General features: G+C 43.6%; 3 protein-coding genes, 1 long non-coding RNA gene and 1 other non-coding gene across 12 annotated transcripts; 3 read left to right on the top strand and 2 right to left on the bottom strand.

The window, feature by feature from the left end:
• The first annotated feature begins 665 nt into the window (after positions 1–665).
• On the top strand, positions 666–1,284 carry LOC149989181 (uncharacterized). Its single transcript, XR_016503432.1, has 2 exons — positions 666–805; positions 1,041–1,284. It is a non-coding gene; the product is annotated as an uncharacterized LOC149989181 (long non-coding RNA).
• Positions 1,285–1,586: 302 nt separating this feature from the next.
• Positions 1,587–2,971, top strand: LOC112283257 (CASP-like protein 5A2). The gene is made up of 3 exons (XM_024521751.3): positions 1,587–1,798; positions 1,982–2,114; positions 2,380–2,971. Exons 1-3 carry the CDS (start codon positions 1,587–1,589, stop codon positions 2,572–2,574), a joined length of 540 nt encoding a protein of 179 aa, XP_024377519.1. The 3' UTR covers positions 2,575–2,971.
• LOC112283254 (uncharacterized) lies at positions 2,379–7,083 on the bottom strand. Of its 4 annotated transcripts, XM_024521730.3 has the most exons (15): positions 6,817–7,083; positions 6,537–6,626; positions 5,958–6,105; positions 5,774–5,846; positions 5,497–5,606; positions 5,328–5,406; positions 5,086–5,208; positions 4,801–4,953; positions 4,565–4,685; positions 4,320–4,471; positions 4,148–4,244; positions 3,824–3,987; positions 3,432–3,618; positions 3,081–3,203; positions 2,379–2,760 (listed from the first exon to the last, which is right to left on the bottom strand). In XM_024521730.3, the coding sequence occupies exons 1-14, from the start codon at positions 7,001–7,003 to the stop codon at positions 3,097–3,099; spliced, it is 1,791 nt and encodes a 596-aa protein (XP_024377498.1). In that variant the 5' UTR covers positions 7,004–7,083; the 3' UTR covers positions 2,379–2,760; positions 3,081–3,096. The 4 variants fall into 4 exon arrangements, 2 of the variants coding, with proteins under 2 accessions (XP_024377498.1, XP_024377499.1); XR_012217742.2 differs by lacking the exons at positions 2,379–2,760; positions 3,081–3,203 and having other exon boundaries at positions 3,478–3,618; positions 3,824–4,013; XR_012217743.2 differs by lacking the exons at positions 2,379–2,760; positions 3,081–3,203; positions 4,148–4,244 and having other exon boundaries at positions 3,478–3,618.
• A 500-nt stretch (positions 7,084–7,583) lies between these two features.
• Positions 7,584–7,657, top strand: TRNAI-UAU (transfer RNA isoleucine (anticodon UAU)). Its single transcript has one exon. It is a non-coding gene; the product is annotated as a tRNA-Ile (tRNA).
• Positions 7,658–7,905: 248 nt separating this feature from the next.
• Positions 7,906–15,228, bottom strand: LOC112283256 (adenylate kinase, chloroplastic). 5 transcript variants are annotated; one of them, XM_024521734.3, is made up of 9 exons: positions 12,311–12,645; positions 10,736–12,116; positions 10,328–10,602; positions 9,840–10,140; positions 9,470–9,573; positions 9,236–9,353; positions 8,937–9,059; positions 8,552–8,809; positions 7,906–8,380 (listed from the first exon to the last, which is right to left on the bottom strand). In XM_024521734.3, the coding sequence occupies exons 2-9, from the start codon at positions 10,964–10,966 to the stop codon at positions 8,195–8,197; spliced, it is 1,596 nt and encodes a 531-aa protein (XP_024377502.1). In that variant the 5' UTR covers positions 10,967–12,116; positions 12,311–12,645; the 3' UTR covers positions 7,906–8,194. The 5 variants fall into 5 exon arrangements, 4 of the variants coding, with proteins under 4 accessions (XP_024377502.1, XP_024377503.1, XP_024377504.1 ...); XM_024521735.3 differs by having other exon boundaries at positions 10,328–10,587; XM_024521736.3 differs by having other exon boundaries at positions 8,207–8,406.
• Between the last annotated feature and the right edge of the window lie 755 nt (positions 15,229–15,983).

The raw sequence follows: 15,983 nt of genomic DNA, 5'->3' as shown, positions 1-15,983 counted from the left end.
ACTTCTATTTTGGAAAAAATGGGTTCTGGGTGTGGTGCGGGGATGGAGGTGGCACAAGACACTGGCACTTTACTGTGGGATCTTTTCGTCCCCTCATTACCTCTTCTTCTGCTGGTTCAGCTTGTGTCACATTTGTACCAGTCCTTCACTACTTTTAGAATCATCCGATTCTATGCCTTTCGATGTGTATACTGCTGCTGCGATGCGTTGCACAATCATGGCGCGAATTGAAGGCGAGCAGGAGGGCTTGCCGGTGTGCAGACTAACTGGGTAGGACCCTTTTGAGTTCCCCTGTCTTTCTGGGCGCATTTGCAAGGAAGGGTTTCGTGTTGCCTTGAAGATTTTGGTTGTTGGGTGGCTTGTTGTTTGCCTTCGTCGGGTCTCGAGGTGGGTAACTTGACATAGTGGTGGTATTGTAGTGAATCTCGAAGCGTCGTTATTAGATTTGAGATTTCTCACACTCGGGATGCGTTTGGGAGTTGGATCGTTTTTTTTGATTACAATTCTTGGATCCAGTGAGGGAAGCAGGGGGAGTATCATTGAAAGTTTTGAAGTGCTGTTGAAGTGTGTAAAGGGCAGATGGTGCCCGAGGCAGGGTGTATTTGAACCCAGTAGCCACGGATCCAGGCCACCGGATGAGTGTGGGAATTGCTTCCTGGAGCAACCGTGTAGGAAGTTTTGAATAAAGTCGTTCTAGTTCGTCTTATCGACAGCAAGGTGCTTTGATGAGGCGTAACGGCAACGGAACTTGTGAAGCATTTATTCCAGGAATCAGGAATGTGCTTCACTGGATCCCTCACCACAGGTTTGGAGCACCAACGTAATGTACAAACGTAAGGTTGAACGCAGTTTAGGGACTGAACGTGATTATTGTATGGTTTTCAATGCTCTTCTTACTCTCTGTTGCAATGGGCGTGTCTAGAGGAGCTTACGTTGGAGAAGTTTTAGGAAGTGTTCAATGTTTGGAATGATCTCACTTCATTTACTCTTGGTTGGAAGAATTATGGTCGAACTAACTTCTTTACAGCGGCCGTTATTAGGATACGTCAACACCAATGCTTTCCGCTTAAAGCCCCAGTTGTTCAAAAATCGCTGGCAGAAGTGCATATTCCCTGAAGTCGTCGAATGTCTTGTGCATCAAGTGAGGGCAGTTGGAGATGAGGGGCGCGTGAAAGCATGACAGTCTAGGGCGATTAATCATGCTTATCAATCCGGAATTGGGGCGATATATGTAGGTTGCGAGGTTCGTGGAGATTTCGACCTGGGAAGAGAGACGACTCTAAAGAGGGTAAGGCAGATGGCGAGTGTGATCTGCTAAGGGTCTTCAAATCTTCTCCACAGTGATACATCAGATGGCCATTCGCTTTATCAGGTTCACAGGTGTTGAATTTTCAGTTTATGGTCGCTCATTGACCAGAAAAGGTGGATAGTCAGTGTGGAGATGGAAAAGGCAGAACTCATGAGTGTAAAGTTTAATCGAAAAGCAATGTAAAGCTGTAGTAGTCGAAGTGCGGATGTCGGAGTCTGGAAGGTTGTAAACCTTTGGAAAGAGCAGAAAAGATTCATTGAGGTAATTCCAGGAAGATATGGAGGCGACAAGTCATCCTGCAGTGCACCCTGTGGCTGTTCCTCCACAGTTCCAAGGTGCAGGACCCCCTGCAATTCAGATGAAGGATTTCCCTGGGTCACCAGGCACAGCGGGAGGATTAGCATTGCGGTTCACGCAGTTCGGGTTTTCCCTTATTTCGCTGTGTATCATGGTTTCAATTGCCGGATTCTCCTCGGTAACAGCTTTCTGGTGCGAATCTTTTACTATAGGGATTTAGCATACGTTGTGGATTATGTTTTCCTTACTCTTCTTTCCATGACGAAGTTGCGTTATAACGTTGTCCAAATTGTTTGTATTTTGGGGTTGATAAGCCTCGATGTTCATTTCCCTGTCCTTGTTTGGAACGTGACTGGTGCCCAACTTGTGGTGCAGTTTTCTTGTGGCAACGATGGTATTTCAATGCATTTGGAGCCTGTGTTTAGGGGCTTTGGACATCTATGCATTGCTTACACAACGAAGTTTTCGAAATCCATTGATAGTGAGCCTTTTTGTCGTGGGTGACTGGGTAAGTAGCTCCGAGTCTTAGGCTCCGTGCTTGTGATATTTGTTTTGTTTCATTTCAACGTTTGTATTCATGATGTTGCTTTATTGTTCTTGTAAAAATATTTTGTTATTTGATTGCTTCACACATATTTTTCGTCCGGTGTCTGAATGAGATACCCGCTCTCTATTATGCGGGCATCCTTGCATGAAAGATGTCTTCCTCGTATTGTCTCTAAGCGATCACGTCTTTTGTGGTATATCTGAATCGTTTGAGAAATTGCAAACAGGTCACTTCAACAATGACGTTTGCTGGAGCTTGCGCAGCTGCTGGAATCACTGTGCTGATAGATAATGATCTCGAACAGTGTGGGCCGAACCACTGCGGTAGGTTTGAGGCAGCTGCTGCCATGGCTTTTATGAGCTGGACCGCAACAACGCTTTCTTTCTGCTTATCTTTTTGGCTCTTGGCTTCCTGTAGATAGTAGCTCCGGGTATAGTATGTCTTTCCTTGTAAATTACACGCTCCTGTTTTGGTAACGCTGGAACCCTATGCTAGTGACAAACGTAACGAACCTCCAATGATGAGATCTTCTGGAAGGATTTCGAGTTGGTCGCTGCCCGCCTACGTTTGTATTGGCTTTTGGCCATAGTACTTGGTTCACAAAAACCTTAAGGACTTTCAAACAGTACGTTAGTTAAACAACTCAGTAACCTTGTTGAGTTAGCTTTCAGCTTATATGTAGGCTTGGACGATTGCCCAAGTGGATAGCAAAAGTCAGACACATTACTTCAGTGTAGATCGTCATGAAATCATACATTCTCATCATGTACTTTTTCCAAAGTCTCACTGCAATATCAGGAAGATGCCGTTGCACATGCTATCAGCCTTCAAACTCCTAACATGAGAATCTTGCTATGATTAGTTCGACTTTTTTACGTCAGTGCTTGAGTTCATCAATGTAAGTGTCTGCGGTAGTAGAATGTGTACCAGTTCGACGTTCGTTTCAGCGTGTGTTTTGTGCTTTGATTTCTGTATTTAGCTGGGCAACCATAAACCGGATATTCTCAAGAACCGGTTTATAGTTGGTCTCCCGTTCCTTCAGATCCACCTCTGTTTTCAAGGGGTTGAGTCATGGTTAATTGTAGAGCTCAAGTATTGATGAGATAGCATCAACAGAATAGGAAAAAACTTCAAAGCCTACAGGCTTTGATTTTGTCAAAGAAGCCAATCTCGGTGATCTTTCTGTGGAGAAATATAAAATTTTCCCTTTGGTTTTTGACTTCCCATTTTCCAGCTGTGATCAGTAGTTTCTGCAAGAAATAATCCTGAGAACATTACCTTCCTGGAGTCTGATTCCCGATTGTTGGAGGCTACATAGTTTTTGCTTCAGTTCTTCGAGTCTTATATGCATTTTATTTGCGTTAAGAATTACTTGGATAGACTCTATTTTTGCCTCTCTCTCTTTAACCTGAGCTTGCAGAAGCCTTCTATTTTCATCTGCTATCCTCCTCTGCGCTTCTAGTTTCTACATCAGTTCAACCACAGCATCAAGTCTCAAGTTTCAAGGGTATTTTTTTGAACACTAGAATTCAAATTCATCTTCGACCCAGGCAGTCAACGATGTTAATGAGTATGGTGAATCACTTGATAAAGCCTAGCTGAGTGAAGAATAAATGCTCGTGAAAAACATTAAGATCAGTAGTAAAATTCCATTCATTTAGAAACCAAACCGTGCACTTGTCGTCCCATTGGGTCTTCAATTCATCTAGGTGTTCAAATTTTGAAATCTCTTCTTCCAGAGATGCAATCTTGTCTCGGTTAGTAGCTAACTCCTTTAGATTCTTGTCTTCGTCTTCCTTCAACTGATCCAATTCTTGTTGGCGCTCTTCAACCACTGTTCTCCGAAGCCATCCCGGCAACCTCAATTGATGTGAAAGAAGAGGAAAAAAGAAAAGTGAACAAGGTGCAGGTAAAACAGAATACTGCGTGATTAGAACTCGAAGACTCAGTAAGACTACTATTGTTTCATTAAGATGGAATTGGGGGAAATCCACCTATTAGGAGGTCATCAATATCGATTGCTGAACCACTGGGTTGAGAATTTTCGGAGTGAATATGGCCTTTCGTAATGTCCTCCATACTAGTACGCTCCTGAAATCACCCAAACATTTTAAACCTAACTACCCTGAGAATCTTTCAGTGGCCTCAGAAGAAAATGCACAGTACCTGATTGGTTTGTCTCAGCAGTTGCACGATGCGTTGGTGCACAAGCCGAGCTGCTTCTTCGTGTTCATGTTTCATTGTGTCAAAGCTGTCTATAAAAGCCTGCATCTTTCTCTCTTTTCGTTGCATCTCAAGAAACTTCTCAGCCCTTCCACCTATTCCCAAGTGAAAAAGAGGGTGTGGGTGTTAGCAAGAATAACTTGGCAATTCATACCAGGAGGTTCAAGGGAAGGAGGGGTGAATGAGACCTTTAAGCTCCGAAAGTGAATTGTCAGCCTCGGCAATCTTTTCCTCATAGTTTTTCACCTCGTCCTCCACCTGCTTAATCTTCTCTTCAGCCTTGGCTATTTCTGCATTGTTTTGCCGCATCTGCAAGCATTGACAGTTCTGTTCAAATGTACTGGTCTCTGAAAGAATCAATTCTCTGCAAAGTTTAGAATCATGCATACCTGAGAGGACACCCAAGTATACATAGAGAGTGTACCTTAAGCAGCATAGCTCCTCTAGCTTCCTCAGGAGAGAGCTGAACATTGGGAACTTCTTCAGCCTTCAGTCGGTTCAACTCGACTTCAGCATTCAGTAACTGCTCTATAAGCATGACAGCTTTTTGCTTCGCTGGTGGAGCTGGCCGTAGGTCCTACGCATTCTCCAATTTTATCCTTTTGCATGTGTAAGGCATACATGCTCTGGAAGAGCTGATAAGTATGTGCGTCTGACACGCACGTAAATGCCTAACTTCAGTTGCTAGAAAATGTTGCTTTTAGCCCACCTGCTCTAAAGCATGAGAAGACCCGGTGATGTCTTGAGTTTCCAACTCCAACCTTTCTACTTCTGCGGCAACCCTGCATGCATCCTCTTGAAGTTCAACATACCGTGCCTTGATCTCAGGAGCCTATAAAACATACACAGGATTCGGCATCAGCCTTGTAAGAGGTAAGGAACCTTCTTGACGATAAAAACCAGTTATAATATCTTCACTTTAATCACAATCATAAAGGGGAAATGTATCACTTCGTCGTCAATTCGTCTCCGAATTTCAGCTTCTAAAAATTGAATTTTCTCCTCCGCTGCTTTGTAGCTTTGTTCTTTACTGCAAAATTCCAGAGCAGTACGTAAAACATCCTCCAAATATCGAAAAAATTGTAAACCCAAAGTTCAAAGCAAAACATTGGTGAATCACCGGGTACGATCGTTGAACAGTCGAGCAACTTTTTTCACTACAGCCTCATTTTTCTCCTTGGCAGACCTTAGCTCCTCCTTGAGCTCATCCAGTTCTACACCTGCTGCAACCTGGCCCTCAGAGGGAGACGTTTTGTTGTAGCTCACCTCATAGAAGAACTTCATCGCATGAAGTTCACAAGCTTTGGATTAAGATTATCTTATTGACCACATTTCCACTTCCAACAACTGTACCGACAGCCCTCATCTATATAAAAGCAAATGATATGAGTAGTAACCTTCTCCTTGACCACATTGTAGTCCGCCAGCAGTGATTTCAACGAGATTACCTCCTCGTTCAGAGAATTTTGTCTGCAGACATCCGCTAGAATACAATGTAATTTGATTCTTGTGTAGAGTTCCCTACTGTTTTGCAGTTAACTGTGAAGTAACCGTAACGGTGTATGGGTTATGACTTCTCACTTCTGCTCCAGATAAACATTTGCAGGTTCTCGTTTTTGAAGTCGATCAATCTCATCGTTCATGATATCAATTTCCGCCTGGAGCTCCTGCTTCCGGGTCCTCAATTTGGACAAATAATAAGACTTGTCCTGCACCTGTCGACCAGGTCCTGCTCACGCAGTTGAAAGGATTAAACAACCTCATGTGTCACGTGAATACTCACGAAGGTATTTAGCTTTCAGCGCACCCTGCTTCCCTGTAACTGGCTGCACACGAAGGATTGGGCACTGTTTGTGTATTCTAATGGATAACGGAAGAAAAATCAGCTTTAGTTCTGAAGTGTCAGAATAGAAAAAAGGCAAAACAAAGGAAGGAGGTACGATATCCTAATAAAAGTGACCGAAGATAGATGATACGGCTCTGCGCAGCTCTGCCGAGACTCATTGCGCCGCCCAAGCATTGCCCAGGGAAACCCGAGAGAAAGAGCGCAGCTAGGAATCGATTTCAGTGCTCATATGTGAGTGGTGATAAGATGGGATCAATATGAGAAGCCATGACCCACACAGCGTTGAGATTATTATCACAGCATTGGCCAAACACCTTGGCCATTCGATTTCAAAGTCATCAAGCCTTGTTGTGTCAACGGTCTGCTCTCCACAGTAATGTCAGAATTCAGTCCAAGCGACCCACCTACACACCACACATGAACCAACTGCATATCAATTGCGATGAATGCAAGCTTGTGTTTAGTTCAACTTAAGTTAATGTAGTTTTTTGTGGTTAATTAGGGCTTTAGGATTTATTCGAGAAAGGAGATTGGGATATGAAACAAGGCATGAGCTGCCACGCAGTTTTAGATGCTGTCTTGCAGAATGTGTACCAAGGCGAATGCTGCGTATGCTGCGAGACGTCGAGGGTCGGACAGAGCCTTGGGCCGAGGGAGGTCGTCCACCGTAGCTCAACGAGCTCATCTGTCTCGCGTGATGATCATGCGTGCTTCTGGGCGGCGAGTCTCCCCGTGAAGTTCCTGGTGTGGAGCCCATCGTCGACTTGCGACTGAACTCCATGCTTCCCTTGCTTCACTGTTTCCGGAATTCCCTTCCGTTGAAATGCTATTGAACAGGGTCGCAATTATTCTCGTAACCCTAACTTATTAATCCCAGCCTAAAGTTGAAGATCCCATGAGCTACCAATCGCAAACTGTCATTCCCTCAGGTTCGCACCCACCACTTCGTTTTGCATCTCCGAAATTGAACAAAAATATATCACAGAAAAAACGAACACATTAATTTTACGATGTAAACTTTGCCGCTGGGGCAGCATTTGAATTTTAGTGGTTGCCACCGCAAAAGGGAAATGGCTCCAACGATCCACCCAACAATGAGAATCAGTATTGTTTTGCAGTTCAAGTGCTTCACAAATTGGAGGACTGCAACACAATTCGTTGCTGGTCGAGATCGGACTAGTCCAGCACGCTTCACGATATCATAACAACTTCTCAAAAACAACCATTAGCCAGGTATCGATGCGACGACGGAAACAAAACTTGCCGCACCGACAATAACTTTAAGTATCGCGAAAAACAAAACGCATATCACAAAGCGCAATTTCATACTAAGTAGTAACTTTTGAAAATTTCTGACAACAGCCCCCGTAGCTCAGTTGGTTAGAGCATTGGTCTTATGAGCCAAAGGTCGTGGGTTCGAGCCCCCCCGGGAGCAAAGCAAGGTGCTTTACCATAATGGACCCAAGCAGAGTCGTGACGCCGCGATATTCCATCTTTGAAATCTTCTGGTAACCATGTCAAGGACACAAATGATCTTACGTAATTCTTTTTTCGACACTGAGAATCGCTGGAAGATGGGGTTACCTGCCAGGGAGTGACGGCGTTTGCTTCCTCGACAAAGGACAATGTCAAGGGAAGGTGTTTGGATACTGTCATTGAGATATGCCAAAGACGACACTGAAGTTTTCAGATGAAGAAAATATGAGTATTTTAGCAATGGAGACTCATCTTGCCCTGCTTGGTTTCACGAAAGGTGAGAGTTTGAAAACTGCGGTGAATAAGCGACCAGAAAACAAATGTTGTAAAGTTCCTCCTGAGAGAGAGGTCCCTGGGAAGAGTCTAGGTTGGAGGATTGGTCCTGCACACGGCAAGGTGCGGGAGTAGAGATGTCGATGGTTCGTTGTAGTGCACATGTTCCCCAAGATTGACCTGAAAACTTTGTTTAAATACGCCATCATTTCGAGAAGCACCACTACAGAGCGGAATCTGGAACGTCTCCTTGGACAAGAGGATTAACTGAAGAGTTTTTGTGTTCTTCAGACCTGACCACCTGGTCCTCAGCATCTTCACTAAGATTCATATTTGTTCCTGGATGCAGGGAAATTGCTATCCACCTCTCTATCATGTCTTGCGCAAATATAGGTTGATCGTAGGGCACCTACGCGACACATGCCACAGACGATTCTGTTGACATCAACGAAACATGCCGTCATCTTGTCAAACAGCAAAAACGCACTTGATCAAATTTACTGCTAAAACACTACAGCCCAAGTGGTGAATGGAAAGCTTGAATGTTGGTTGCTTTCTGTTAAAAACAAAGAGGAATCACCTGATGCCCAGCGCCCTGCACGACCACATGAGAGAGATTTTTCCAGCGACGCCAGTAACCTGCGAGTTTCCGACCGACTCTCCAGATCTCGCGCTCAGAAGCCCAGAACCCTTTGATGTGGTCCCATACTATAGCACGCATCCAAGCTTCATTGCAGGCTGGCCCATCCTTGACATCGTATACTCCTTGGTACAGCAACACAGGATACCCCGCTTTCAACACTGCTTCCACCATCCACTTCGTGCTTTTCATGACATCCTGGTGCAGTTTATGGGATCTGTTAGATGTGAATTTCAGGTGACACAATTGGTGCCAATATGACTGCATCGCATTGTATAAAATAGTAGCAAAGGAAGTAAACATGAGTATGAAAAAATGAACTTACTGGAGCCATGGCTTTTTTCACAGTGGGGCGGCTGCTACTCCATGGAGAGGACCCCTTCTCTATTTTCAGAGCAGCCTTTGTTGATGAACTGTTCAGAAACGGTGCCATGAACTCAATGCCATCCTGCAAAGGTACACAGATGACCGAGTTCAAATATATCTTCAGTCTTATCCCAAGGCATGAAGAAAGTTGATTTGTGTGTATCAAACTTCAACCACATGCGATGATTTTTGCAAAGTACACTTACGAAAATCGTTTACCCTTGAACACAACCTGCTGTAACTGAGGAAATCACTGACCTCCCGGTGATGGTATCTGGAAGTGCGACGGATGTCGAGCATTGTTGCAATTCCACTGGCTTTGTAAATGTACATGACCAGTTCAAGGTTCTTCAAGGTTGCCTCCAACCATTGTGCTCTACAACACAGTGGAGAAATTTAACTGTATCTGAATTTTGAGTTAGCCGTTACAGAAATATTGAAGTACTGCTATTTCTGTATGAGTAAATCTTCAATAAAAGTGTTGATCCTCACTTATCAATGAGTTCAACCAAATCACGAGCCATGGCCCGCACTGTAATACATTGCGCTTCATCGATCAAGCCAAAGTAAAATGCGGTGTCTGCAGCTTGAGCGATCTACAAAACATCTATTACTATCAGGGGCAGTCACTGTTTTCTTCATTCAATAAATAAAATATGAAATTCGACATTTTATGAGGTGCACAGGGAACGAAAATTCGAAATGAATCAATGGACAAAGAGTTGAGAGGAGAGACATGAGAGAGAATCCAATGCCCTGTCAATGGTCACAGCCCAAACGGTGACCCGAGCATGAATTATTATCTTTGCGATTAGTTCGGTTTCAACTTGGAATCGCAGAGTGAATGACCATACTTAGTTACCTGAATGATTGGATCTACAAGGCCATTGCCGATGGCCATGCCTGCAAATTGTGCAAAAGCATGTTCCTCTTGATTACGTGTGAGCATGTAGTACGCCAGTGCTGGAACATATTTGCCTGCATAGCTCTCGCCTGCCACAAAGATGGGTCGTTTCTGGAATCCCGGGTTCGACTGGCACCAAAACTGTAATGCGTAGAACAAATGATCTGCCACTGTATGTTCATCACTTGGAATTTCAGAAACGTGCGCAGCTATACTGAAACCAACTCCAATCGGTTGATCAATGAACAACAATCCGCACCTGTCATGGATTTGCACACAAGTTTCTCATCAATCTTCAAAAGACCAAACGTGACAACAACTCATAAAACAGGTGGCTAAGAAAGGCTAGATTTCAACAAAAACATTTGGCATGCTTTTATACACAAGGATGCTATGGTCCAAGCATGTCGAATTTCTCAATGTGCACAAGCAGGAGAGGCAAGTGCCTGCGATTCCAGGCGCCTTCGTTGCGGGAGAGTTTGAGCTTCTCATTGACGCGCCATGGCCCCAGCTCGTAAAAGCATCCAATCATGCTGCTGCATCCCGGCCCTCCGTTCAGCCACAGCATCACCGGCGTCTCACTCACCCGCCGACTGTTATGCGTCGCCTCGTAGAACACGTAGAACAGGCGCGACTTACTGTCCGAGCTGATGGGCAGGTACCCTGACATCGAAGGTGTGGCCTCGTTTGGGAAATCTGCATCCACCTGATCTAGCCCAAGCTGGGCAATCCCTTGCCATCAGCCTCCCCTTCGAGCTTAACTCTCGCGCTCTCACTCGCCTGAGTCTCCATTGACATTGAAACAAAATCATCGCAATAGAAATGCATCTTTGACATGAGGACGAGTTACTTACGTTGGACGCTGCTATGGGGGATGCCACCGGTGTTCTTGGCTGGCTTTTGGGGGCGATTTCGAGGGAAATCCGTCGCTGATTGCCATGGCGCGGCCTGCAGTTACAATTGCCCGCTACGTTGCGAGTATTGGGAGCTACACCAGGTGATTGGCTAGCGGGAAAAAATTTTCTGCCGCTTTCACCGATACAGAGACCGCCTATTGTGCGCAATCGTAGATACATTGTTTGCATTTCTCCACCAGTTGGTTATTTCTCTTTCCTTGTTCCTTACCCACAGAGCTCTGTTAGTGCCAACCGGCTTCCTGACCTTCAAACCCTCACCCTATTCTTGTCACTACAACGGCTCAATTATCTTTGTGAACTTGTGGTATGAGGTGTTTTTAAGCTTGTTCCCCTTCGCTGGCCTCCTTCCTGCTAACAGCTCGCGCTTGCAGGATCAAGACTGTAGAAAGATCGCTGCAGAACAAAGGCTATTCTTTCAGGGCTAACGATGCTGCTTCCCTCCAACTGTCTGTTCTTGATAATTCTTCGCTCCGCTTCAAGCTTAACCTACGACTGCTGTAGACTTGAAATTCAGTGCGGATTAGGAGTAACCCAATATGCGTAGATCAGTGTAGGCTGCGGTGGATGTAACCACGTGTCAGATTCGTTGCAAGCAGTTCGTCGGCACACCGTAACCATGATTTAACTACTGCTTGAGCTAATACTCCTCAGTGTTCGTTTTGCGAAGTGTATCGACTTCGAGTTACGGCTGCTTTGCGGAATTGGAGGTTGGACATGGTTACTGCATTTGTTCGGGTGTTCTTGGAGATTCCCTAGACGTCTACGTTCACAGAGACTGGTGCGGCCCTAAGCAGTAGTATCATAGCCAATTAGCTGGCTGGGGTGACCATGGGAGACCTGCGGACTACCGCGACAAAACTCGGCTTTCTCACCCAGATTGCACTGAATTATGCTCTCGGATCTCGATGGCGTCAGGTAGGCTTTGGATGCGGGAATGAGGGTACGGGCATTCACGCAAATATTTTGTCAAGCCAACAATCGTCATTGAGCTACAAGCTATTAGGAGTTTGACGGTCGATACTGGACAGTTCTCAACAGGCTTACATTATCACGATGCCTTGAAATTAAGCCACAGACTCATCAGGATTTGTGCTAATATTTGGGACTGCCTGGGACATTCATAGTGCTTCCAGCTTCACAAATCAATCCATTCAAGTTCACAATCATTCAAAGCCACATGGCATTGCTTCAAGCTCATTCGCTGATTCTACCCAAGCGGCTTGTGGTTTGTACATTGGATTCGGTCCCCTTGAACTCAAAATTCCAATTACACGATAGCAGTACTCTGTCCGCACCGACCAAGGGTCCTACCATCAACCTGTATACAGAACACACCAGGTTGGGTACATTCACATCTCAAACTACTGCGTGATGTAAAGTAAAACTTGGCTTCACGCGAAACAAAAACCTAAAAATCAATGAACGGGCATTCAAGCACAATCCTGATGCACCAGATTCTGCAATAGCTGAAAAGCAAACACGACAATTGGTGCAATGTTTGCTTTACTACACCTGAAAACGCTTTGAAGCACCGTGACTGGTAGCCAGACCGATAACATTCCTCAAGAAGATGAAACATGGATGCAGCTAAGTGTTGTATTACTTCATCTTCATAACCAACCTGCTACTCGTTACCTCACCTTCACAGTCTCTTAATCAGACTAAACATGCGGGATCTGTTGACAATGCGTACAGTTGCATTGAATAACAGTTTACCTTGTGACAGCGTCTAATACTAGGAATGATGCTAACCTACCGAAAACGTCAGGCATAAAAATAAAAAAAATCCAAAATTGGGATTGTGATTATTGAAAATTTTAATTAATTAAGTTGGTAATCTAGATCATCAAAGGCCCAAAGAGAAGGCTTGTGCAGGAACCACCTCTGTTTTCCCTTGAAGCTCCACGATAAGGTTCTGGATGTCAGCAAATACTTGATCTTTAGGACGGTTTCCGTCCACCTGAAAAAAGCACCAGTATGTTCAATCAAATCAAATAAAATCAAGCCTACAATTTAAATATCTGTATCTAGAACTAAGATTAATCATGAAGAATGCAAGAGAAAAGTTAATATTTGTCGGGAATTGCGTCCAATGTTCCCTGTTTTAGTCAAATGATTGATACTAGTCAGGCATGATTGCCACAGCCAATGCTACTTCTTGACATCTTAAATTACAGCACAGAATGGAAATAGAAACTTACAACTTTAATCACATCCTTGTAAGTATCAAGCACAGACTGTACATTGGAACTGTGTGTCTTCAGCCGAAGTTTCACCTGCAATGAACAGTAAATTAAGTACATAATTAAGTATTTTCGACATTGATCTAAAGCAGCGCATGTATAATGCGCACATAAAACCAATGTGTTCAGTCGAACGGAAAATTTCATTTTCCTATCATTAAGCAATACTGTATCTTCGTGAAAGAAAAGTTTGGAAAATCCACCTTCGCTTCCGTGTCGTCGTCTCGTTGTGTAAGACGAGCAGCTATTTCTGGTGTTTCTGGAGGAGAGTACATAAGATGATAAATCTTTCCAGTGACAGGATCAAGTCTCCTTCCTACTACCCTCTGTACCAAAATCTCTTCAGGCACCTGTACAAGTAGCACTCTTATTACTGAGAAGATAAGGGCTTATCATTTCTGCCAGATCATTAGAAAACTATTCTAAAAATGAACCATCAATAATGAAAAAAAGAAGTAAAGAAATAACAGGCAATTCAAAGATGATAAAGACATGCAACTGCTATTCAGATTTCAGTCTCTATCAGAGCACGTGGCAAATGGTGGCATGCAAAAGAAATACACTATAAAAAAGTAACGAGAGTAAGTATGTCCCTTAGTACGCTTTGGTAGGTAACACTTGCCTCTAGGAGGATAAAAATCTGTGGATGAATATCAAAAGCTTCCAGGGCTTCTGCTTGACTTAAGCTACGAGGGTAGCCATCCAAGAGCCATCCATTTGGTGCTATATCGAGCTTATTTTTCACCATCTACACAATTCGAAGAAGAGTATTATCATTACTAGCGAAGGCAATATTCAACAGAAAATTCAAATAGTTGCAAGAATCCAATATAGAATTATGTGACAAAAAACTTATAAGGCAAGCTTCTTACTGCAACGACAATCTCATTAGGAACAAGCTGACCCTTCTGCATGTACTCTTGTGCAAGCATCCCGGCCTCTGTCCCTGCTGCCACTTCTGCCCTCAGAAGATCACCTGTCGCTATGTGGGTCAAATTGAACTGTCACGCCGCAAATAAAGATCGGTTACATTAGTGTAGCTTACAGCCCGCAACATCATGCTATTCCGTAAATATCAATTCGGCACTAAACCATGCCAAGGAGAACTAATAATCTCCTTATATTATCAGGCAATTTAAAGGGAAATGGATCATGCAACGATTTCGACAGTGAATTATCCATATCACTGCTTCCGATGCTCTGCTTCAAGAAGAGGATCCTAAGGACCTGTAGCCAAGATACTATATACCGTTCATGCCTAGCGATTTCCGTATACCGATCTTATCTTTATCCGTGTATACAAGGATGGCTATCTCGACAAGTGAAGAAAACCAACCAAATGAATGCAAACAAAGAGAGGTCGTTCATGTACCACAAAATAGAATTGCAGCAGCAAAAATAGGAATGAATTTTACATCATCCGGTCCACACACAAGGATAATGTCACGGCAAATACCTGCTCTACAATCATTTCACATTGGGTACCTTTCCCAGATGCTGGAGCGCCAGAGATCATGACCCTCAGCGGAGCTAGCTCGCCCTGAACTGCCCGCGCCGGTGAGCACTACAACACAAGGGGACCAAATTTATTCACGTGTAGCGAAAAGAAACAATTGTGGTGGAACTAAGCAAACCTAATTGGTTCGTTGATTACAATTCTCCTGCAAGACCAAGCCCTAAAACACAAACAATGTCGCCTATAAAGAGGCAACCTCACGAAATTCAAGGTGTTAAGTTTCAAGGAGAAATGAGCAATGCGGGCATATTCTTTGCATGAAATATACTATACATTCATGTAGGAAAAAGGTCGTGCACCTTCAGAACTCGCGATGATTTCCTGCTCTCAATCAACCCATTGTCAAGTACGATAGAGGAGGGCAGAACTGCTCCTAACGAGTTCCGTCTCCCATAAAAATGACTGCCGAATGGCTGCTGCGCTACGAACGCGCAGGTCGTCGCCTTGAAGGAATGAACACGAACAGCAGAGAAGGAAGCGGAAACCGAAAAGGAAGAAGATGAAGAAGACGAGGGCTGGAAACGGGGAAGAGAAGCAGGAGAAGTCGCAGGCTGGGTCACAGGCGACAGGGCATATCCAACGCCCGCCATCCTTTCCAACCCCAAAATCCCAGCCTATAAAACAAAAACCACTCCTCTCTCACACACAAACATGCACCGCAGAGTCACAGTTCAAAAATCCAACAAATACTCCTCCTCGTCCGTCAGTGACCCAAACTCGTGAGGAGAAATTCACATTCTACCTGCGGCATCCCCACCACCTCTTGGCAATGAATGACGCATATCCATCGAAGCACGGGATTCTGCTTCATCCTCAGCCGCCCTCCCTCCCTCCCATTCCTTCCCCTCCCTTCTTGCATATTTTTTGTAAATTCTGCCAGGAACCCCATTTCCATCGCACATACACTTATATATATATATATATATATACACATACCTACATACATACACACAATAGTGCAAACCTGTGCAGTTGGCCATGGTGCAAAAGCTATAAAAGAAATCTTAACCAAGAAAAAAAAAGAAAAAGAAAAAAAGAGTATATGCATAAAAATTAAATCATTTATATTTCTTCATTATAATTGGAAAACATGATTTCTATTTATTACAAAAATTTAAATATCTATGTTAATTTTTTTTTTTGGAATAAACTACATTTATGGTGGTGTTTTTGTCTTCATTATTTTCAAGATGTATAATCTTGAACATGTTTGAAATAATGCATTATGAAAGAGCAACATACAACTATCTATATGCAAGCACAGGGGTTCTAAGATATATTCCTATGTTCTTTAATAATTATCCTTGAGATTTGTTAATTGTTATTTCAAATCTTATCTTTATTGGAAACTGCCTTTACAATAACTTAAACAAAATCTCTACAAATAATGGACATAACGTAATCATTGGAAGAAAAATTAATTGCA

Source organism: Physcomitrium patens, chromosome 6, assembly GCF_059467195.1.
Source record: "Physcomitrium patens ecotype Gransden chromosome 6, ASM5946719v1, whole genome shotgun sequence".
Taxonomy (NCBI): Eukaryota; Viridiplantae; Streptophyta; class Bryopsida; order Funariales; family Funariaceae; genus Physcomitrium; species Physcomitrium patens.
The sequence above is the reverse complement of the archived record's forward strand: the minus strand, read 5'-3'. Positions and strand labels throughout refer to the sequence as shown.

What these genes read in the sequence shown, in the direction of transcription:
- LOC112283256 (XM_024521734.3), bottom strand. Translation starts at nt 10,966, where the DNA reads ATGCAAACAATGTATCTACGATTGCGCACAATAGGCGGTCTCTGTATC. An exon ending in TTGTAGATCCAATCATTCAG is followed by an intron (nt 9,574 to 9,839) that starts GTAACTAAGTAT and finishes GATGTTTTGTAG; the next exon opens with ATCGCTCAAGCTGCAGACAC. An exon ending in TGAAAAAAGCCATGGCTCCA is followed by an intron (nt 8,810 to 8,936) that starts GTAAGTTCATTT and finishes AAACTGCACCAG; the next exon opens with GATGTCATGAAAAGCACGAA.
- LOC112283254 (XM_024521730.3), bottom strand. Translation starts at nt 7,003, where the DNA reads ATGGAGTTCAGTCGCAAGTCGACGATGGGCTCCACACCAGGAACTTCA. An exon ending in AATGTTTATCTGGAGCAGAA is followed by an intron (nt 5,847 to 5,957) that starts GTGAGAAGTCAT and finishes GGATGTCTGCAG; the next exon opens with ACAAAATTCTCTGAACGAGG. An exon ending in CTGTTCAACGATCGTACCCG is followed by an intron (nt 5,407 to 5,496) that starts GTGATTCACCAA and finishes GGAATTTTGCAG; the next exon opens with TAAAGAACAAAGCTACAAAG.
- LOC112283257 (XM_024521751.3), top strand. Translation starts at nt 1,587, where the DNA reads ATGGAGGCGACAAGTCATCCTGCAGTGCACCCTGTGGCTGTTCCTCCA. An exon ending in TCCTCGGTAACAGCTTTCTG is followed by an intron (nt 1,799 to 1,981) that starts GTGCGAATCTTT and finishes CTTGTGGTGCAG; the next exon opens with TTTTCTTGTGGCAACGATGG. An exon ending in TTTTTGTCGTGGGTGACTGG is followed by an intron (nt 2,115 to 2,379) that starts GTAAGTAGCTCC and finishes AATTGCAAACAG; the next exon opens with GTCACTTCAACAATGACGTT.